The following is a 25,859-nucleotide window of genomic DNA, read 5'->3' as shown; positions in this document are numbered from 1 at the left end:
AGAGGCGGAGAGGAATCAGTAGATGGCTTCTGAAGCCAGAGGCGGAGAGAGATCGGCAGACGCCTTCTGAATCCAGAAGCGGAGAGAGATCAGCAGATGCCTTCTGAAGCTAGAGGCGGAGAGAGATCTGCAGACGCCTTCTGAAGCTAGAGACAGAGAGAGATCAGCAGATGCCTTCTGAAGCTAGAGGCGGAGAGAGATCGGCAAACGCCTTCTGAATCCAGAGGCGGAGAGGAATCAGTAGATGGCTTCTGAAGCCAGAGGCGGAGAGAGATCGGCAGACGCCTTCTGAATCCAGAAGCGGAGAGAGATCGGCAAACGCCTTCTGAATCCAGAGGCGGAGAGAGATCAGCAGATGCCTTCTGAAGCTAGAGGCGGAGAGAGATCTGCAGACGCCTTCTGAATCCAGAGGCGGAGAGAGATCGACAGACGCCTTCTGAATCCAGAGGTGGAGAGAGATCGGCAGACGCCTTCTGAATCCAGAGGCGGAGAGGGATCAGTAGATGCCTTCTGAATCCAGAGACGGAGAGAGATTGGGAGATGCCTTCTGAAGCTAGAGGCGGAGAGAGATCAGCAGATGCCTTCTGAATCCAGAGGCGGAGAGAGATCAGCAGATGCCTTCTGAAGCTAGAGGCGGAGAGAGATCTGCAGACGCCTTCTGAAGCTAGAGGCAGAGAGAGATCAGCAGATGCCTTCTGAAGCCAGAGGTGGAGAGAGATCGACAGACGCCTTCTGAATCCAGAGGCGGAGAGAGATCGACAGATGCCTTCTGAATCCAGAGGCAGAGAGGGATCAGTAGACGCCTTCTGAATCCAGAGGCGGAGAGAGATTGGGAGATGCCTTCCGGATCCAGAGGCGGAGAGAGATCGGCAGATGCCTTCTGAATCCAGAGGCGGAGAGAGATCGGCAGACGCCTTCTGAATCCAGAGGCGGAGAGAGATCGGCAGACGCCTTCTGAAGCCAGAGACGGAGAGAGATTGGGAGATGCCTTCCGGATCCAGAGGCGGAGAGAGAGATCGACAGATGCCTTCTGAATCCAGAGGCGGAGAGAGATTGGGAGATGCCTTCCGGATCCAGAGGCGGAGAGAGATCGGCAGATGCCTTCTGAATCCAGAGGCGGAGAGAGATCGGCAGACGCCTTCTGAAGCCAGAGGCGGAGAGAGATCGGCAGACGCCTTCTGAAGCCAGAGGCGGAGAGAGATTGGTAGACGTCTGGGCACCTGCCACCTAATTAACTGTAATATACGTAAATAAATTAGATTTCATAAGTAGTTTTGTATATTTCTTTGTTTTTCTTTTGGCGATATAAAAGAAAACCTGTTAATTGGTTATACACATGGTTTTGTCTTCATTTCATACTCTTGCATAATGTGATCTGTACAGCCACATTTATTGGCTCCAACTCTGTATAGATTTTGTGAGATCTGCTGTTACTTAGCTCAGACAAAGACCGCCAGCCACCAATGAGGCCATCAGAAGGGTAAGGACATGGGTGAGGCCGTTGGAAGGGCCAGCGAGGCTGAAGGGAGGACCGACATATCAGGCAGGCAGATAGGATGGGAAGGTCGTAGTTTTGCCGAAAAGTCACTTAGTACCTCAGGAGGGCAGGGAGGTCGACAAAGCTGACTGGAGGACTGAGAGGGCAGGGAGGTCCATAAGGTCATCAAGAAGGCTGAGAGGTCAAAGAGGCGGACTGCAGGACAAAGACATCATGGAGGTAGATGTGAGGTCAGTGAGGCCGATCAGAGGGCAGGGGAGGTTGACAACGGTGATCCAAAGACAGATTGAGAAGGCAGATGGGAGAGCAGCTAGGTCGGCAAGTCTGACCGAAGGAGAAATACATTAGGGAGGTCGGTGATTCCAGGTCTGGTGGGCAGACACTTCAACACGTTTGTCAGAACTAGAGCAGAAAGCTCATATATGGGGACACATGGTCTTCCCTTCTTAAGTATGACCTTTCTTCCTATGAGGGCGTGCATGGATCTATCCTGAGGGTCTCAATCTACAGAGAGAGAACAAAGGTCCCACTTAAGACTGACATAGTCCTAAAAATCCAGCCTTTATTTCTGTACAGTGGGGGAAATAATTATTTGATACACTGCCGATTTTGCAAGTTTTCCCACCTACAAAGAATGGAGAGGTCTGCAACAGCATTTGATAGAATAGAAAAACAGAACTTAATATTTGGTACAGAAACTTTTGTTTACAATCAGAGGACAGACATTTCCTATAGTTCTTGACCAAGATTGCACAGACCGCAGCAGGGATTTTGGCCCCCTCCTCCATACAGATCTTTCTGGTTTCAGGGCTGTCGCTAGGCAACATAGTTTCAGATCCCTCCAAAGATTATCTATTGGGTTCAGGTCTGGAGACTGGTTAGGCCACTGCATGACTTTGGAATGTGTCTTATGGAGCTACTGGAGGTTGTTGGACAAAATCTTGCGATACATGAACCTATCCATCTTCCCTGCAGTCGTCCTGTCCCCTTTGCAGAAAAGCACACCTAAACTACGATGTTTCCTCCACCATGCTTCACAGTTGGGATGGTGTTCTTTGGGTCCTGCAAGGGGACCTTGTGTGCTCTGCAGGATTTTAATCCATGACGGCATTGATTGTTACTACCTGTAATGTTTTAGACCAGGGGTCCCCAACCTGTAGCCACATGTGGCTCGCGGCTGTCTGCCAGCTTGGTGCATTAGCTCCAGGTCTAGCAAACAGGTATAAAGAGCACATCTGAAAATGGTGAATTTTGTGAGCAGCCCTGCACAGAAGAGCAGATCTGATGCACATATCCTGGTCTTAGGGGTTGTGAGATAATTTAAGTATGGTACGCTGGAGACAAGATGACACTACCTGTCAGAGGAGGTGTTTTGAAGCTGGATGTGACAGTGTCTTGGGAGTGCTTTATAGGATACTGAATAGGGGTATTGTTGGAACCTCTGGATCTTAGTATACTGCTTTGGGGTGGGTGATTTTTGTGGAAAAGCTTTAGTTACCATTATGCCTGTAATGGAAGCTTTGGTTGCCAGTATTGTGATGGCACGGGAGCTGAATGTGGCTCGCGGCCCTCTCTCAAGGCTGGATGTGGATTGCGACCCTCTCAGAGCTGAATGTGGCTCTCGAGGTCAGAAATGTTGGGGACCTCTGTTTTAGACTGTGGTCCTACCTTTCTTCAGGTCATTGACCAGGTCCTCCCTTGTAGTTCTGGGCTGATTCCTGACCTTTCTCAGAATCATTCTTACCCCATGAGGCGAGATCTTGCATGGAGTCCCAGGCCGAGGAAGATTAACAGTCATCTTGTGTTTCTTCCATTTTCTAATAATTCTGCCAACAGTTCTTGCCTTCTCACCAAGCTGCTTGCCTATTGTCCTATATACCATCCCAGCCTTGTGCAGGTCTACAATTTCGTCCCTGGTGTCCTTAGACAGCTCTTTGGTCTTGGCCGTGGTGGAGACGTTGGAGTGTTATTGAGGGTGTGGACAGGTATCTTTTATATAGGTAACAAGGTCAAACAGATGTAATTAATCCAGGTAATGAACGCAGAGTAGAAGGCGTCTTAGGGCTCCTACTCACTTGTGTGAGACTTGGATGAGTCTCGCACGGCAATACCCCGGCACTGCACCTGGCACAGAGGAGCGGAGCGTGCGGCTGCATGTATTGCTATGCGGCCGCACACTCCGATCTGAGTGCTGGGTGCAGAGCCGGGTTTTAAACATGCGAGACTCCTCCGAGTTGCTCGCAAGTGAGTAGGAGCCCGTGAGAGGCAGAATTCTCGCTGGTTGGTCGGTGATCAAATACTTATTTCATGCAATAAAACGCAAATTAATTATGTAAAGTACATACAATGTGATTTTCTGGATTTAATCTTTAGATTTTGTGTCTCACAGATGAAGTGTACCTACAATAACAATTACAGACCCTCTATTCTGCGTAGGTGGGAAACTTACTAAATAAGCAGCGGATGAAATACTTCTATTCCCCACTGTAGCTAAGGAGGTTGGAGATGAATGTGGCAGCAGTAGAGCCCCGGGGGTCCCGGCAGAGCGGGTGTGAGGTCTCTAATGGAAGTGTTTATCTTTTACAGGTTGGCTGTGTGATCGGACCGGAGACTTCTCCATGTCTTTTCTTCTCTCTGGCTCCTTCCTGCTTCTTGGAGCGCTCATCATCCTCACTCTGCCTGAAATCAGTTGCAGAAGTATTTGTATCCAAGCACGGAGGACCTCCAGGACTATGAATGACGAGCCACCGGGTACAGATGGTGCAGCTCTGGCTAATGGCTACTGTGAGTGCCGAGTAGAGCAGCTGCCATCGGATAGTCCTGTGTTCAGAGAAGACCAAGCAGGGGCAGATGTGTCGTCCTCTGAGCAGTGGCCACCACAGGAGGAAGGAACAGGACACGGCCATGATAACGGCAAACATGAGGACAGGTGTCATCGGGAGGCTGCCCGGACACTGCTGGAGCGCTCATCCCCAGCGACATCACTGCCACTCTCCTCCGGCTCGGCGGTTCTATCATCACCCCAATAAAATGTCTATTTATTAGTAAAATGCCTGACGCTCATTGCTCTCCGGGGGGCCAGACCTCATTCAGAGCGTGCTCAGTCTGGCGTCACAGCTACGACGTGATAACTTCTCGGGAGCATCAGACGCCATCAGAGAGAAGTCCCGAAATATATCCTGATAGGTCTCATCACCTGTATGGAGACATGAGAGGAAGACGGAGGGTAAGGTGGGACAATGGCACAGTGACAGATGATTGGACAGATTTACCATTTCTGCTACCTTTTTTCTTAGGCACGTTTGTATTTAGGATTTATTGATCAGGCCACACCACTATATACACGTGGTCAAAATTGTTGGTACCCCTCGTTTAATGACAGGAAAACTCACAATGGTCACAGGAATGACTTGAATCTGACAAAAGTACGGTAATAATAAAAAAAATCTATGAAAATGAACAAATGAAAGTCAGACCTTGCTTTTCAGCCATGCTTCCACAGAATTAAAAAAAAAAAAACTCATGAAATCGGCCTGGACAGAAATGATGGTTCCCTTAACTTAATATTTTGTTGCACAACCTTTTGAGGCAATCACTGCAATCAGACGATTCCTGTAACTGTCAGTGAGACTTCTCCTCCTCTCGACAGGTATTTTGGCCGCTCCTCAAGAGCAAACTGCTCCAGGTGCCTCGTGTCTGACGGTTGCCTTCTCCAGACGCCATGTTTCAGCTCTTTCCAAACATGCTCAATAGTATTTAGGTCAGGGCTCATAGAAGGCCAATTCAGAATAGTCCACTGTTTTCCTCTTAGCCATTCTTGGGTGTTTTGGGTCATTACCCTGTTGCAAGACCCATGACCTGCAACTGAGACCAAGCTTTCTGACACTGGGCAGCACATTTCTCTCTAGAATCCCTTGATAGTCTTGAGATTTCATTGTACCCTGCACAGATTCTAGACACCCTGTGCCAGATGCAATAAAGCAGCCCCAGAACATAACAGAGCCTCCTCCATGTTTCACAGTAGGGACAGTGTTCTTTTCTTGATATGCTTCATTTTTCCGTCTGTGAACATAGAGCTGATGTGCCTTGCCAAAAACTTCCTTTGTTGTCTCATCTGTCCATAGGACATTCTCCCAGAAGCTTTGTGGCTTGTCAACATGTAGTTTGGCAAATTCCAGTCTGGCTTTTTTATGATTTTTTTTTTCAACAATGGCGTCCTCCTTGGTCGCCTACCATCAAGTCCACTTTGGCTCATACAACGATGGATGGTGCGACCTGACACTGATGTTCCTTGAGCTTGAAGTTCACCTTTAATCTGTTTAGAAGTTTTTCTGGCTCTTTTGTTATCATTCGTATTATCCGTCTCTTTGATTTGTCACCAATGTTCCTCCTGCGGCCTCGTCCAGTGAGGTCGGCTATTGTCCATGGATCTTACATTTCTGGATAATATGTGCAGCTGTAGTCACAGGAATATCAAGCTGCTTGGAGATGTCTTATAACCTTTACCTGTAACATGTTTGTCTATAATGTTCTTTCTAATCTCCTGAGACAACTCTTTCCTTCGCTTCCTCTGGTCCATGTTGGGTGTGATACAACCATGTCACCACACAGCACAGTGATATCTGTAGCCCTATATACCGGCCACGCACTGACTCCAGGATTGTAGAACCTTGTGATGAGTGGACACACCGTGATCTAACATGTCACCACACAGCACGGTGATATCTGTAGTCCTATACACCGGCCACGCACTGACTCCAGGATTGTAGACCCCTGTGATGACTGGACACACCGTGATCTAACATGTCACCACACAGCACGGTGAGGATCTGTAGCCCTATATACCGGCCACGCACTGACTCCAGGATTGTAGACCCTTGTGATGAGTGGACACACCGTGATCTAACATGTCACCACACAGCACAGTGATATCTGTAGCCCTATATACCGGCCACGCACTGACTCCAGGATTGTAGACCCCTGTGATGAGCGGACACACCGCGATCTAACATGTCACCACACAGCACGGTGATATCTGTAGCCCTATATACCAGCCACACACTGACTCCAGGATTGTAGACCCCTGTGATGAGGGGACACACCGCAATCTAACATGTCACCACACAGCACAGTGATATCTGTAGCCCTATATACCGGCCACACACTGACTCCAGGATTGTAGACCCCTGTGATGAGGGGACACACCGCAATCTAACATGTCACCACACAGCACAGTGATATATGTAGCCCTATATACCGGCCACGCACTGACTCCAGGATTGTAGACCCCTGTGATGAGGGGACACACCGCGATCTAACATGTCACCACACAGCACAGTGATATCTGTAGCCCTATATACCGGCCATGCACTGACTCCAGGATTGTAGACCCCTGTGATGAGGGGACACACTGCGATCTAACATGTCACCACACAGCACAGTGATATCTGTAGCCCTATATACCGGCCACACACTGACTCCAGGATTGTAGACCCCTGTGATGAGGGGACACACCGCGATCTAACATGTCACCACACAGCACAGTGATATCTGTAGCCCTATATACCGGCCACGCACTGACTCCAGGATTGTAGACCCCTGTGATGAGTGGACACACCGTGATCTAACATGTCACCACACAGCACAGTGATATCTGTAGCCCTATATACCGGCCACACACTGACTCCAGGATTGTAGACCCCTGTGATGAGGGGACACACCGCGATCTAACATGTCACCACACAGCACAGTGATATCTGTAGCCCTATATACCGGCCACGCACTGACTCCAGGATTGTAGACCCCTGTGATGAGGGGACACACCGCGATCTAACATGTCACCACACAGCACAGTGATATCTGTAGCCCTATATACCGGCCACACACTGACTCCAGGATTGTAGACCCCTGTGATGAGGGGACACACTGCGATCTAACATGTCACCACACAGCACAGTGAGGATCTGTAGCCCTATATACCGGCCACGCACTGACTCCAGGATTGTAGACCCCTGTGATGAGTGGACACACCGCGATCTAACGTGTCACCACACAGCACGGTGATATCTGTAGCCCTATATACCGGCCACGCACTGACTCCAGGATTGTAGACCCCTGTGATGAGGGGACACACCGTGATCTAACATGTCACCACACAGCACAGTGATATATGTAGCCCTATATACCGGCCACGCACTGACTCCAGGATTGTAGACCCCTGTGATGAGGGGACACACCGCGATCTAACATGTCACCACACAGCACAGTGATATCTGTAGCCCTATATACCGGCCACGCACTGACCCCAGGATTGTAGACCCCTGTGATGAGGGGACACACCGCGATCTAACATGTCACCACACAGCACAGTGATATCTGTAGCCCTATATACCGGCCACGCACTGACTCCAGGATTGTAGACCCCTGTGATGAGGGGACACACCGCGATCTAACATGTCACCACACAGCACAGTGATATCTGTAGCCCTATATACCGGCCACGCACTGACCCCAGGATTGTAGACCCCTGTGATGAGGGGACACACCGCGATCTAACATGTCACCACACAGCACAGTGATATCTGTAGCTCTATATACCGGCCACGCACTAACTCCAGGATTGTAGACCCCTGTGATGAGGGGACACACCGCGATCTAACATGTCACCACACAGCACAGTGATATCTGTAGCCCTATATACCGGCCACGCACTGACTCCAGGATTGTAGACCCCTGTGATGAGTGGACACACCACGATCTAACATGTCACCACACAGCACAGTGATATCTGTAGCCCTATATACTGGCCACGCACTGACTCCAGGATTGTAGACCCCTGTGATGAGGGGACACACCGCGATCTAACATGTCACCACACAGCACAGTGATATCTGTAGCTCTATATACCGGCCACGCACTGACTTCAGGATTGTAGACCCCTGTGATGAGTGGACACACCGCGATCTAACATGTCACCACAAAGCACAGTGATATCTGTAGCCCTATATACCGGCCACGCACTGACTCCAGGATTGTAGACCCCTGTGATGAGGGGACACACTGCGATCTAACATGTCACCACACAGCACAGTGATATCTGTAGCCCTATATACCGGCCACGCACTGACTCCAGGATTGTAGACCCCTTTGATGAGGGGACACACCGCGATCTAACATGTCACCACACAGCACGGTGATATCTGTAGCCCTATATACCGGCCACGCACTGACTCCAGGATTGTAGACCCCTGTGATGAGTGGACACACCGTGATCTAATATGTCACCACACAGCACAGTGATATCTGTAGCCCTATATACCGGCCACGCACTGACTCCAGGATTGTAGACCCCTGTGATGAGAGGACACACCGCGATCTAACATGTCACCACACAGCACAGTGATATCTGTAGCCCTATATACCGGCCACGCACTGACTCCAGGATTGTAGACCCCTGTGATGAGGGGACACACCGCGATCTAACATGTCACCACACAGCACGGTGAGGATCTGTAGCCCTATATACCGGCCACGCACTGACTCCAGGATTGTAGACCCTGTGATGAGGGGACACACCGTGATCTAACATGTCACCACACAGCACAGTGAGGATCTGTAGTCCTATATACCGGCCACGCACTGACTCCAGGATTGTAGACCCCTGTGATGAGTGGACACACCGTGATCTAACATGTCACCACACAGCACAGTGATATCTGTAGCCCTATATACCGGCCACGCACTGACTCCAGGATTGTAGAACCTTGTGATGAGTGGACACACCGTGATCTAACATGTCACCACACAGCACGGTGATATCTGTAGTCCTATACACCGGCCACGCACTGACTCCAGGATTGTAGACCCCTGTGATGACTGGACACACCGTGATCTAACATGTCACCACACAGCACGGTGAGGATCTGTAGCCCTATATACCGGCCACGCACTGACTCCAGGATTGTAGACCCTTGTGATGAGTGGACACACCGTGATCTAACATGTCACCACACAGCACAGTGATATCTGTAGCCCTATATACCGGCCACGCACTGACTCCAGGATTGTAGACCCCTGTGATGAGCGGACACACCGCGATCTAACATGTCACCACACAGCACGGTGATATCTGTAGCCCTATATACCAGCCACGCACTGACTCCAGGATTGTAGACCCCTGTGATGAGGGGACACACCGCAATCTAACATGTCACCACACAGCACAGTGATATATGTAGCCCTATATACCGGCCACGCACTGACTCCAGGATTGTAGACCCCTGTGATGAGGGGACACACCGCGATCTAACATGTCACCACACAGCACAGTGATATCTGTAGCCCTATATACCGGCCATGCACTGACTCCAGGATTGTAGACCCCTGTGATGAGGGGACACACTGCGATCTAACATGTCACCACACAGCACAGTGATATCTGTAGCCCTATATACCGGCCACACACTGACTCCAGGATTGTAGACCCCTGTGATGAGGGGACACACCGCGATCTAACATGTCACCACACAGCACAGTGATATCTGTAGCCCTATATACCGGCCACGCACTGACTCCAGGATTGTAGACCCCTGTGATGAGTGGACACACCGTGATCTAACATGTCACCACACAGCACAGTGATATCTGTAGCCCTATATACCGGCCACACACTGACTCCAGGATTGTAGACCCCTGTGATGAGGGGACACACCGCGATCTAACATGTCACCACACAGCACAGTGATATCTGTAGCCCTATATACCGGCCACGCACTGACTCCAGGATTGTAGACCCCTGTGATGAGGGGACACACCGCGATCTAACATGTCACCACACAGCACAGTGATATCTGTAGCCCTATATACCGGCCACACACTGACTCCAGGATTGTAGACCCCTGTGATGAGGGGACACACTGCGATCTAACATGTCACCACACAGCACAGTGAGGATCTGTAGCCCTATATACCGGCCACGCACTGACTCCAGGATTGTAGACCCCTGTGATGAGTGGACACACCGCGATCTAACGTGTCACCACACAGCACGGTGATATCTGTAGCCCTATATACCGGCCACGCACTGACTCCAGGATTGTAGACCCCTGTGATGAGGGGACACACCGTGATCTAACATGTCACCACACAGCACAGTGATATATGTAGCCCTATATACCGGCCACGCACTGACCCCAGGATTGTAGACCCCTGTGATGAGGGGACACACCGCGATCTAACATGTCACCACACAGCACAGTGATATCTGTAGCTCTATATACCGGCCACGCACTAACTCCAGGATTGTAGACCCCTGTGATGAGGGGACACACCGCGATCTAACATGTCACCACACAGCACAGTGATATCTGTAGCCCTATATACCGGCCACGCACTGACTCCAGGATTGTAGACCCCTGTGATGAGTGGACACACCACGATCTAACATGTCACCACACAGCACAGTGATATCTGTAGCCCTATATACTGGCCACGCACTGACTCCAGGATTGTAGACCCCTGTGATGAGGGGACACACCGCGATCTAACATGTCACCACACAGCACAGTGATATCTGTAGCTCTATATACCGGCCACGCACTGACTTCAGGATTGTAGACCCCTGTGATGAGTGGACACACCGCGATCTAACATGTCACCACAAAGCACAGTGATATCTGTAGCCCTATATACCGGCCACGCACTGACTCCAGGATTGTAGACCCCTGTGATGAGGGGACACACTGCGATCTAACATGTCACCACACAGCACAGTGATATCTGTAGCCCTATATACCGGCCACGCACTGACTCCAGGATTGTAGACCCCTTTGATGAGGGGACACACCGCGATCTAACATGTCACCACACAGCACGGTGATATCTGTAGCCCTATATACCGGCCACGCACTGACTCCAGGATTGTAGACCCCTGTGATGAGTGGACACACCGTGATCTAATATGTCACCACACAGCACAGTGATATCTGTAGCCCTATATACCGGCCACGCACTGACTCCAGGATTGTAGACCCCTGTGATGAGAGGACACACCGCGATCTAACATGTCACCACACAGCACAGTGATATCTGTAGCCCTATATACCGGCCACGCACTGACTCCAGGATTGTAGACCCCTGTGATGAGGGGACACACCGCGATCTAACATGTCACCACACAGCACGGTGAGGATCTGTAGCCCTATATACCGGCCACGCACTGACTCCAGGATTGTAGACCCTGTGATGAGGGGACACACCGTGATCTAACATGTCACCACACAGCACAGTGAGGATCTGTAGTCCTATATACCGGCCACGCACTGACTCCAGGATTGTAGACCCCTGTGATGAGTGGACACACCGTGATCTAACATGTCACCACACAGCACAGTGATATCTGTAGCCCTATATACCGGCCACGCACTGACTCCAGGATTGTAGACCCCTGTGATGAGGGGACACACTGCGATCTAACATGTCACCACTCAGCACGGTGATATCTGTAGCCCTATATACCGGCCACGCACTGACTCCAGGATTGTAGACCCCTGTGATGAGGGGACACACTGCGATCTAACATGTCACCACACAGCACGGTGATATCTGTAGCCCTATATACCGGCCACGCACTGACTCCAGGATTGTAGACCCCTGTGATGAGGGGACACACCGCGATCTAACATGTCACCACACAGCACAGTGATATCTGTAGCTCTATATACCGGCCACACACTGACTCCAGGATTGTAGACCCCTGTGATGAGTGGACACACCGCGATCAAACATGTCACCACACAGCACGGTGATATCTGTAGCCCTATATACCAGCCACGCACTGACTCCAGGATTGTAGACCCCTGTGATGAGTGGACACACCGCGATCTAACATGTCACCACACAGCACAGTGATATCTGTAGCCCTATATACCGGCCACGCACTGACTCCAGGATTGTAGACCCCTGTGATGAGGGGACACACCGCGATCTAACATGTCACCACACAACACTGTGATATCTGTAGCCCTATATACCGGCCACGCACTGACTCCAGGATTGTAGACCCCTGTGATGAGTGGACACACCGCGATCTAACATGTCACCACACAGCACAGTGATATCTGTAGCCCTATATACCGGCCACGCACTGACTCCAGGATTGTAGACCCCTGTGATGAGTGGACACACCGTGATCTAACATATCACCACACAGCACAGTGATATCTGTAGCCCTATATACCGGCCACGCACTGACTCCAGGATTGTAGACCCCTGTGATGAGTGGACACACCGCGATCTAACATGTCACCACACAGCACAGTGATATCTGTAGCTCTATATACCGGCCACACACTGACTCCAGGATTGTAGACCCCTGTGATGAGTGGACACACCGCGATCTAACATGTCACCACACAGCACAGTGATATCTGTAGCTCTATATACCGGCCACACACTGACTCCAGGATTGTAGACCCCTGTGATGAGGGGACACACCGTGATCTAACATGTCACCACACAGCACAGTGATATCTGTAGCCCTATATACCGGCCACGCACTGACTCCAGGATTGTAGACCCCTGTGATGAGCGGACACACCGTGATCTAACATGTCACCACACAGCACAGTGAGGATCTGTAGCCCTATATACCGGCCACGCACTGACTTCAGGATTGTAGACTCCTGTGATGAGGGGACACACCGCGATCTAACATGTCACCACACAGCACAGTGAGGATCTGTAGCCCTATATACCGGCCACGCACTGACTCCAGGATTGTAGACCCCTGTGATGAGGGGACACACCGCGATCTAAAATATCACCACACAGCACGGTGATATCTGTAGCCCTATATACCGGCCACGTACTGACTCCAGGATTGTAGACCCCTGTGATGAGTGGACACACCGTGATCTAACATGTCACCACACAGCACAGTGATATCTGTAGCCCTATATACCGGCCACGCACTGATTTCAGGATTGTAGACCCCTGTGATGAGTGGACACACCGCGATCTAACGTGTCACCACACAGCACAGTGATATCTGTAGCCCTATATACCGGCCACGCACTGACTCCAGGATTGTAGACCCCTGTGATGAGTGGACACACCGCGATCTAACATGTCACCACACAGCACAGTGATATCTGTAGCCCTATATACCGGCCACGCACTGACTCCAGGATTGTAGACCCCTGTGATGAGTGGACACACCGCGATCTAACATGTCACCACACAGCACGGTGATATCTGTAGCCCTATATACCGGCCACACACTGACTCCAGGATTGTAGACCCCTGTGATGAGGGGACACACCGCGATCTAACATGTCACCACACAGCACGGTGATATCTGTAGCCCTATATACCGGCCACGCACTGACTCCAGGATTGTAGACCCCTGTGATGAGGGACACACCGCGATCTAACATGTCACCACACAGCACAGTGATATATGTAGCCCTATATACCGGCCACACACTGACTCCAGGATTGTAGACCCCTGTGATGAGTGGACACACCGCGATCTAACATGTCACCACACAGTACAGTGATATCTGTAGCCCTATATACCGGCCACGCACTGTCTCCAGGATTGTAGACCCCTGTGATGAGAGGACACACCGCGATCTAACATGTCACCACACAGCACGGTGATATCTGTAGCTCTACATACCGGCCACGCACTGACTCCAGGATTGTAGACCCCTGTGATGAGTGGACACACCGTGATCTAACATGTCATTACACAGCACAGTGATATCTGTAGCCCTATATACCGGCCACGCACTGACTCCAGGATTGTAGACCCCTGTGATGAGTGGACACACCGCGATCTAACATGTCACCACACAGTACAGTGATATCTGTAGCCCTATATACCGGCCACGCACTGACTCCAGGATTGTAGACCCCTGTGATGAGAGGACACACCGCGATCTAACATGTCACCACACAGCACGGTGATATCTGTAGCTCTACATACCGGCCACGCACTGACTCCAGGATTGTAGACCCCTGTGATGAGGGGACACACCGCGATCTAACATGTCACCACACAGCACAGTGATATCTGTAGTCCTATATACCGGCCACGCACTGACTCCAGGATTGTAGACCCCTGTGATGAGGGGACACACCGCGATCTAACATGTCACCACACAGCACAGTGATATCTGTAGCCCTATATACCGGCCACGCACTGACTCCAGGATTGTAGACCCCTGTGATGAGTGGACACACCGCGATCTAACATGTCACCACACAGCACAGTGATATCTGTAACCCTATATACCGGCCACGCACTGACTCCAGGATTGTAGACCCCTGTGATGAGGGGACACACCGCGATCTAACATATCACCACACAGCACAGTGATATCTGTAGCCCTATATACCGGCCACGCACTGACTCCAGGATTGTAGACCCCTGTGATGAGGGGACACACCGCGATCTAACATGTCACCACACATCACAGTGAGGATCTGTAGCCCTATATACCGGCCACGCACTGACTCCAGGATTGTAGACCCCTGTGATGAGTGGACACACCGCGATCTAACATGTCACCACACAGCACAGTGATATCTGTAGCCCTATATACCGGCCACGCACTGACTCCAGGATTGTAGACCCCTGTGATGAGGGGACACACCACGATCTAACATGTCACCACACAGCACAGTGATATCTGTAGCCCTATATACCGGCCACGCACTGACTCCAGGATTGTAGACCCCTGTGATGAGGGGACACACCGCGATCTAACATGTCACCACACAGCACAGTGATATCTGTAGCCCTATATACCGGCCACGCACTGACTCCAGGATTGTAGACACCTGTGATGAGTGGACACACCGCGATCTAACATGTCACCACACAGCACGGTGAGGATCTGTAGCCCTATATACCGGCCACACACTGACTCCAGGATTGTAGACGTCTGTGATGAGGGACACAACGCGATCTAACATGTCACCACACAGCACAGTGATATCTGTAGCCCTATATACCGGCCACGCACTGACTCCAGGATTGTAGACCCCTGTGATGAGGGGACACACCGCGATCTAATATGTCACCACACAGCACAGTGATATCTGTAGCCCTATATACCGGCCACGCACTGACTCCAGGATTGTAGACGCCTGTGATGAGGGACACACCGCGATCTAACATGTCACCACACAGCACAGTGATATCTGTAGCCCTATATACCGGCCACGCACTGACTCCAGGATTGTAGACCCCTGTGATGAGGGGACACACCGCGATCTAACATGTCACCACACAGCACAGTGATATCTGTAGCCCTATATACCGGCCACGCACTGACTCCAGGATTGTAGACCCCTGTGATGAGGGGGACACACCACGATCTAACATGTCACCACACAGCACAGTGATATCTGTAGCCCTATATACCGGCCACGCACTGACTCCAGGATTGTAGACGCCTGTGATGAGGGACACACCGCGATCTAACATGTCACCACACAGCACAGTGATATCTGTAGCCCTATATACCGGCCACACACTGACTCCAGGATTGTAGACCCCTGAGATGAGGGGACACACCGTGATCTAACATGTCACCACACAGCACGGTGATATCTGTAGCCCTATATACCGGCCACGCACTGACTCCAGGATTGTAGACCCCTGTGATGAGTGGACACACCGTGATCTAACATGTCACCACACAGCACAGTGATATCTGTAGCCCTATATACCGGCCACGCACTGACTCCAGGATTGTAGACCCCTGTGATGAGGGGACACACCGTGATCTAACATGTCACCACACAGCACAGTGATATCTGTAGCCCTATATAACGGCCACGCACTGACTCCAGGATTGTAGACCCCTGTGATGAGGGGACACACTGCGATCTAACATGTCACCACACAGCACAGTGATATCTGTAGCCCTATATACCGGCCACGCACTGACTCCAGGATTGTAGACCCCTGTGATGAGGGGACACACCGTGATCTAACATGTCACCACACAGCATAGTGATATCTGTAGCCCTATATACCGGCCACGCACTGACTCCAGGATTGTAGACCCCTGTGATGAGTGGACACACCACGATCTAACATGTCACCACACAGCACAGTGATATCTGTAGCTCTATATACAGGCCACGCACTGACTCCAGGATTGTAGACCCCTGTGATGAGTGGACACACCGCGATCTAACATGTCACCACACAGCACAGTGATATCTGTAGCCCTATATACCGGCCACACACTGACTCCAGGATTGTAGACCCCTGTGATGAGGGGACACACCGTGATCTAACATGTCACCACACAGCACAGTGATATCTGTAGCCCTATATAACGGCCACGCACTGACTCCAGGATTGTAGACCCCTGTGATGAGGGGACACACCGTGATCTAACATGTCACCACACAGCACAGTTATATCTGTAGCCCTATATACCGGCCACGCACTGACTCCAGGATTGTAGACCCCTGTGATGAGGGACACACCGCGATCTAACATGTCACCACACAGCACAGTGAGGATCTGTAGCCCTATATACCGGCCACGCACTGACTCCAGGATTGTAGACGTCTGTGATGAGGGACACACCGCGATCTAACATGTCACCACACAGCACAGTGATATCTGTAGCCCTATATACCGGCCACGCACTGACTCCAGGATTGTAGACCCCTGTGATGAGGGGACACACCGCGATCTAACATGTCACCACACAGCACAGTGATATCTGTAGCCCTATATACCGGCCACGCACTGACTCCAGGATTGTAGACGCCTGTGATGAGGGACACACCGCGATCTAACATGTCACCACACAGCACAGTGATATCTGTAGCCCTATATACCGGCCACACACTGACTCCAGGATTGTAGACCCCTGAGATGAGGGGACACACCGTGATCTAACATGTCACCACACAGCACAGTGATATCTGTAGCCCTATATACCGGCCACGCACTGACTCCAGGATTGTAGACCCCTGTGATGAGGGCACACACCGTGATCTAACATGTCACCACACAGCACAGTGATATCTGTAGCCCTATATACCGGCCACGCACTGACTCCAGGATTGTAGACCCCTGTGATGAGGGGACACACTGCGATCTAACATGTCACCACACAGCACAGTGATATCTGTAGTCCTATATACCGGCCACGCACTGACTCCAGGATTGTAGACCCCTGTGATGAGGGGACACACCGTGATCTAACATGTCACCACACAGCACAGTGATATCTGTAGCCCTATATACCGGCCACGCACTGACTCCAGGATTGTAGACCCCTGTGATGAGGGGACACACTGCGATCTAACATGTCACCACACAGCACAGTGATATCTGTAGTCCTATATACCGGCCACGCACTGACTCCAGGATTGTAGACCCCTGTGATGAGGGGACACACCACGATCTAACATGTCACCACACAGCACAGTGATATCTGTAGCCCTATATACCGGCCACGCACTGACTCCAGGATTGTAGACCCCTGTGATGAGTGGACACACCGCGATCTAACATGTCACCACACAGCACAGTGATATCTGTACCCCTATATACCGGCCACGCACTGACTCCAGGATTTTAGACCCCTGTGATGAGGGGACACACCGTGATCTAACATGTCACCACACAGCACAGTGATATCTGTAGCCCTATATACCGGCCACGCACTGACTCCAGGATTGTAGACGTCTGTGATGAGGGACACACCGCGATCTAAGGTGTCACCACACAGCACGGTGATATCTGTAGCCCTATATACCGGCCACGCACTGACTCCAGGATTGTAGACGCCTGTGATGAGGGACACACCGCGATCTAACATGTCACCACACAGCACAGTGATATCTGTAGCCCTATATACCGGCCACGCACTGACTCCAGGATTGTAGACCCCTGTGATGAGTGGACACACCGCGATCTAACATGTCACCACACAGCACAGTGATATCTGTAGCCCTATATACCGGCCACGCACTGACTCCAGGATTGTAGACCCCTGTGATGAGGGGACACACCGTGATCTAACATGTCACCACACAGCACAGTGATATCTGTAGCCCTATATACCGGCCACACACTGACTCCAGGATTGTAGACCCCTGAGATGAGGGGACACACCGCGATCTAACATGTCACCACACAGCACAGTGATATCTGTAGCCCTATATACCGGCCACGCACTGACTCCAGGATTGTAGACCCCTGTGATGAGGGGACACACCGCGGTCTAACATGTCACCACACAGCACAGTGATATCTGTAGCCCTATATACCGGCCACGCACTGACTCCAGGATTGTAGACCCCTGTGATGAGGGGACACACCGTGATCTAACATGTCACCACACAGCACAGTGATATCTGTAGCCCTATATACCGGCCACGCACTGACTCCAGGATTGTAGACCCCTGTGATGAGGGGACACACCGCGATCTAACATGTCACCACACAGCACAGTGATATCTGTAGCCCTATATAACGGCCACGCACTGACTCCAGGATTGTAGACCCCTGTGATGAGGGGACACACCGTGATCTAACATGTCACCACACATCACAGTGATATCTGTAGCCCTATATAACGGCCACGCACTGACTCCAGGATTGTAGACCCCTGTGATGAGGGGACACACCGTGATCTAACATGTCACCACACAGCACAGTGATATCTGTAGCCCTATATACCGGCCACGCACTGACTCCAGGATTGTAGACCCCTGTGATGAGGGGACACACCGTGATCTAACATGTCACCACACAGCACAGTGATATCTGTAGCCCTATATACCGGCCACGCACTGACTCCAGGATTGTAGACCCCTGTGATGAGTGGAGGCATCGCGATCTAACATATCACCACACAGCACAGTGATATCTGTAGCCCTATATACCGGCCACGCACTGACTCCAGGATTGTAGACCCCTGTGATGAGTGGACACACCGCGATCTAACATGTCACCACACAGCACAGTGATATCTGTAGCCCTATATACCGGCCACGCACTGACTCCAGGATTGTAGACCCCTGTGATGAGTGGACACACCATGCTCTAACATGTCACCACACAGCACAGTGATATCTGTAGCCCTATATACCGGCCACGCACTGACTCCAGGATTGTAGACCCCTGTGATGAGGGGACACACCGCGATCTAACATGTCACCACACAGCACAGTGAGGATCTGTAGCCCTATATACCGGCCACGCACTGACTCCAGGATTGTAGACCCCTGTGATGAGGGGACACACCGCGATCTAACATCTCACCACACAGCACAGTGATATCTGTAGCCCTATATACCGGCCACGCACTGACTCCAGGATTGTAGACCCCTGTGATGAGGGGACACACCGCGATCTAACATGTCACCACACAGCACAGTGATATCTGTAGCCCTATATACCGGCCACACACTGACTCCAGAATTGTAGACCCCTGTGATGAGTGGACACACCGCGATCTAACATGTCACCACACAACACAGTGATATCTGTAGCCCTATATACCGGTCACGCACTGACTCCAGGATTGTAGACCCCTGTGATGAGGGGACACACCGCGATCTAACATGTCACCACACAGCACAGTGATATCTGTAGCCCTATATACCGGCCACGCACTGACTCCAGGATTGTAGACCCCTGTGATGAGTGGACACACCGTGATCTAACATGTCACCACACAGCACAGTGATGTCTGTAGCCCTATATACCGGCCACGCACTGACTCCAGGATTGTAGACCCCTGTGATGAGGGGACACACCGCGATCTAACATGTCACCACACAGCACAGTGATATCTGTACCCCTATATACCGGCCACGCACTGACTCCAGGATTGTAGACCCCTGTGATGAGGGGACACACCGTGATCTAACATGTCACCACACAGCACAGTGATATCTGTAGCCCTATATACCGGCCACGCACTGACTCCAGGATTGTAGACCCCTGTGATGAGGGCACACACCGTGATCTAACATGTCACCACACAGCACAGTGATATCTGTAGCCCTATATAACGGCCACGCACTGACTCCAGGATTGTAGACCCCTGTGATGAGGGGACACACCGTGATCTAACATGTCACCACACAGCACAGTGATATCTGTAGCCCTATATACCGGCCACGCACTGACTCCAGGATTGTAGACCCCTGTGATGAGGGGACACACCGTGATCTAACATGTCACCACACAGCATAGTGATATCTGTAGCCCTATATACCGGCCACGCACTGACTCCAGGATTGTAGACCCCTGTGATGAGTGGACACACCGCGATCTAACATGTCACCACACAGCACAGTGATATCTGTAGCCCTATATACCGGCCACGCACTGACTCCAGGATTGTAGACCCCTGTGATGAGTGGACACACCGCGATCTAACATGTCACCACACAGCACAGTGATATCTGAAGCCCTATATAATGGCCACGCACTGACTCCAGGATTGTAGACCCCTGTGATGAGGGACACACCGCGATCTAACATGTCACCACACAGCACAGTGAGGATCTGTAGCCCTATATACCGGCCACGCACTGACTCCAGGATTGTAGACCCCTGTGATGAGGGGACACACCATGATCTAACATGTCACCACACAGCACAGTGATATCTGTAGCCCTATATACCGGCCACGCACTGACTCCAGGATTGTAGACGCCTGTGATGAGGGGACACACCACAATCTAACATGTCACCACACAGCACAGTGATATCTGTAGCCCTATATACCGGCCACACACTGACTCCAGGATTGTAGACCCTGTGATGAGTGGACACACCGCGATCTAACATGTCACCACACAGCACAGTGATATCTGTAGCCCTATATACTGGCCACGCACTGACTCCAGGATTGTAGACCCCTGTGATGAGGGGACACACCGTGATCTAACATGTCACCACACAGCACGGTGATATCTGTAGCCCTATATACCGGCCACGCACTGACTCCAGGATTGTAGACCCCTGTGATGAGGGGACACACCACGATCTAACATGTCACCACACAGCACAGTGATATCTGTAGCCCTATATACCGGCCACACACTGACTCCAGGATTGTAGACCCCTGTGATGAGGGGACACACCGCGATCTAACATGTCACCACACAGCACAGTGATATCTGTAGCCCAATATACCGGCCACGCACTGACTCCAGGATTGTAGACCCCTGTGATGAGTGGACACACCGTGATCTAACATGTCACCACACAGCACAGTGATATCTGTAGCCCTATATACCGGCCACGCACTGACTCCAGGATTGTAGACGTCTGTGATGAGGGACACACCGCGATCTAAGGTGTCACCACACAGCACGGTGATATCTGTAGCCCTATATACCGGCCACGCACTGACTCCAGGATTGTAGACGCCTGTGATGAGGGACACACCGCGATCTAACATGTCACCACACAGCACAGTGATATCTGTAGCCCTATATACCGGCCACACACTGACTCCAGGATTGTAGACCCCTGTGATGAGGGGACACACCGCGGTCTAACATGTCACCACACAGCACAGTGATATCTGTAGCCCTATATACCGGCCACGCACTGACTCCAGGATTGTAGACCCCTGTGATGAGGGGACACACCGTGATCTAACATGTCACCACACAGCACAGTGATATCTGTAGCCCTATATAACGGCCACGCACTGACTCCAGGATTGTAGACCCCTGTGATGAGGGGACACACCGTGATCTAACATGTCACCACACAGCACAGTGATATCTGTAGCCCTATATACCGGCCACGCACTGACTCCAGGATTGTAGACCCCTGTGATGAGGGGACACACCGTGATCTAACATGTCACCACACAGCACAGTGATATCTGTAGCCCTATATACCGGCCACGCACTGACTCCAGGATTGTAGACCCCTGTGATGAGTGGAGGCATCGCGATCTAACATATCACCACACAGCACAGTGATATCTGTAGCCCTATATACCGGCCACGCACTGACTCCAGGATTGTAGACCCCTGTGATGATAGATAGTGGACACACCGCGATCTAACATGTCACCACACAGCACAGTGATATCTGTAGCCCTATATACCGGCCACGCACTGACTCCAGGATTGTAGACCCCTGTGATGAGTGGACACACCATGCTCTAACATGTCACCACACAGCACAGTGAGGATCTGTAGCCCTATATACCGGCCACGCACTGACTCCAGGATTGTAGACCCCTGTGATGAGGGGACACACCGCGATCTAACATCTCACCACACAGCACAGTGATATCTGTAGCCCTATATACCGGCCACGCACTGACTCCAGGATTGTAGACCCCTGTGATGAGGGGACACACCGCGATCTAACATGTCACCACACAGCACAGTGATATCTGTAGCCCTATATACCGGCCACACACTGACTCCAGAATTGTAGACCCCTGTGATGAGTGGACACACCGCGATCTAACATGTCACCACACAACACAGTGATATCTGTAGCCCTATATACCGGTCACGCACTGACTCCAGGATTGTAGACCCCTGTGATGAGGGGACACACCGCGATCTAACATGTCACCACACAGCACAGTGATATCTGTAGCCCTATATACCGGCCACGCACTGACTCCAGGATTGTAGACCCCTGTGATGAGTGGACACACCGTGATCTAACATGTCACCACACAGCACAGTGATGTCTGTAGCCCTATATACCGGCCACGCACTGACTCCAGGATTGTAGACCCCTGTGATGAGGGGACACACCGCGATCTAACATGTCACCACACAGCACAGTGATATCTGTAGCCCTATATACCGGCCACACACTGACTCCAGGATTGTAGACCCCTGTGATGAGTGGACACACCGTGATCTAACATGTCACCACACAGCACAGTGATATCTGTAGCCCTATATACCGGCCACGCACTGACTCCAGGATTGTAGACCCCTGTGATGATAGATAGTGGACACACCGCGATCTAACATGTCACCACACAGCACAGTGATGTCTGTAGCCCTATATACCGGCCACGCACTGACTCCAGGATTGTAGACCCCTGTGATGAGTGGACACACCGCGATCTAACATGTCACTACACAGCACAGTGATATCTGTAGCCCTATATACCGGCCACGCACTGACTCCAGGATTGTAGACCCCTGTGATGAGGGGACACACCGTGATCTAACATGTCACCACACAGCATAGTGATATCTGTAGCCCTATATACCGGCCACGCACTGACTCCAGGATTGTAGACCCCTGTGATGAGTGGACACACCGCGATCTAACATGTCACCACACAGCACAGTGATATCTGTAGCCCTATATACCGGCCACGCACTGACTCCAGGATTGTAGACCCCTGTGATGAGGGACACACCGCGATCTAACATGTCACCACACAGCACAGTGAGGATCTGTAGCCCTATATACCGGCTACGCACTGACTCCAGGATTGTAGACGTCTGTGATGAGGGACACACCGCGATCTAACATGTCACCACACAGCACAGTGATATCTGTAGCCCTATATACCGGCCACGCACTGACTCCAGGATTGTAGACCCCTGTGATGAGGGGACACACCGCGATCTAACATGTCACCACACAGCACAGTGATATCTGAAGCCCTATATAATGGCCACGCACTGACTCCAGGATTGTAGACCCCTGTGATGAGGGACACACCGCGATCTAACATGTCACCACACAGCACAGTGAGGATCTGTAGCCCTATATACCGGCCACGCACTGACTCCAGGATTGTAGACCCCTGTGATGAGGGGACACACCATGATCTAACATGTCACCACACAGCACAGTGATATCTGTAGCCCTATATACCGGCCACGCACTGACTCCAGGATTGTAGACGCCTGTGATGAGGGGACACACCACAATCTAACATGTCACCACACAGCACAGTGATATCTGTAGCCCTATATACCGGCCACACACTGACTCCAGGATTGTAGACCCTGTGATGAGTGGACACACCGCGATCTAACATGTCACCACACAGCACAGTGATATCTGTAGCCCTATATACAGGCCACGCACTGACTCCAGGATTGTAGACCCCTGTGATGAGGGGACACACCGTGATCTAACATGTCACCACACAGCACAGTGATATCTGTAGCCCTATATACCGACCACGCACTGACTCCAGGATTGTAGACCCCTGTGATGAGGGGACACACCACGATCTAACATGTCACCACACAGCACAGTGATATCTGTAGCCCTATATACCGGCCACACACTGACTCCAGGATTGTAGACCCCTGTGATGAGGGGACACACCGCGATCTAACATGTCACCACACAGCACAGTGATATCTGTAGCCCAATATACCGGCCACGCACTGACTCCAGGATTGTAGACCCCTGTGATGAGTGGACACACCGTGATCTAACATGTCACCACACAGCACAGTGATATCTGTAGCCCTATATACCGGCCACACACTGACTCCAGGATTGTAGACCCCTGTGATGAGTGGACACACCGCGATCTAAGGTGTCACCACACAGCACGGTGATATCTGTAGCCCTATATACCGGCCACGCACTGACTCCAGGATTGTAGACGCCTGTGATGAGGGACACACCGCGATCTAACATGTCACCACACAGCACAGTGATATCTGTAGCCCTATATACCGGCCACACACTGACTCCAGGATTGTAGACCCCTGAGATGAGGGGACACACCGTGATCTAACATGTCACCACACAGCACAGTGATATCTGTAGCCCTATATACCGGCCACGCACTGACTCCAGGATTGTAGACCCCTGTGATGAGGGGACACACCGCGGTCTAACATGTCACCACACAGCACAGTGATATCTGTAGCCCTATATACCGGCCACGCACTGACTCCAGGATTGTAGACCCCTGTGATGAGGGGACACACCGTGATCTAACATGTCACCACACAGCACAGTGATATCTGTAGCCCTATATAACGGCCACGCACTGACTCCAGGATTGTAGACCCCTGTGATGAGGGGACACACCGTGATCTAACATGTCACCACACAGCACAGTGATATCTGTAGCCCTATATACCGGCCACGCACTGACTCCAGGATTGTAGACCCCTGTGATGAGGGGACACACCGTGATCTAACATGTCACCACACAGCACAGTGATATCTGTAGCCCTATATACCGGCCACGCACTGACTCCAGGATTGTAGACCCCTGTGATGAGTGGAGGCATCGCGATCTAACATATCACCACACAGCACAGTGATATCTGTAGCCCTATATACCGGCCACGCACTAACTCCAGGATTGTAGACCCCTGTGAT

The 25,859-nt window shown here is 51.4% G+C and overlaps 2 protein-coding genes across 7 annotated transcripts in view; one reads left to right on the top strand and one right to left on the bottom strand.

Annotated features, from left to right (window-relative positions):
• LOC138677476 (monocarboxylate transporter 13-like) overlaps window positions 1-4,527 on the top strand; it is a 78,511-nt gene extending 73,984 nt beyond the window's left edge. For all 5 annotated transcript variants that reach the window (XM_069767648.1, XM_069767650.1, XM_069767649.1 and 2 more), the window contains one exon: window positions 4,085-4,527. In XM_069767648.1, coding sequence (XP_069623749.1) covers window positions 4,085-4,527 — 443 coding nt within the window. The remainder of the gene's footprint in view (window positions 1-4,084) is intronic.
• A 28-nt stretch (window positions 4,528-4,555) lies between these two features.
• ACAP1 (ArfGAP with coiled-coil, ankyrin repeat and PH domains 1) overlaps window positions 4,556-25,859 on the bottom strand; it is a 268,373-nt gene continuing 247,069 nt past the window's right edge. For both annotated transcript variants that reach the window (XM_069767645.1, XM_069767646.1), the window contains exon 22: window positions 4,556-4,694. In XM_069767645.1, the coding sequence (XP_069623746.1) occupies window positions 4,588-4,694 (107 nt within the window). In that variant the 3' untranslated portion in view covers window positions 4,556-4,587. The remainder of the gene's footprint in view (window positions 4,695-25,859) is intronic.

Source organism: Ranitomeya imitator, chromosome 4, assembly GCF_032444005.1.
Source record: "Ranitomeya imitator isolate aRanImi1 chromosome 4, aRanImi1.pri, whole genome shotgun sequence".
Lineage (NCBI taxonomy): Eukaryota > Metazoa > Chordata > Amphibia > Anura > Dendrobatidae > Ranitomeya > Ranitomeya imitator.
Note: the sequence above shows the minus strand (reverse complement) of the source record. Positions and strands in the feature narration are given on the sequence as shown.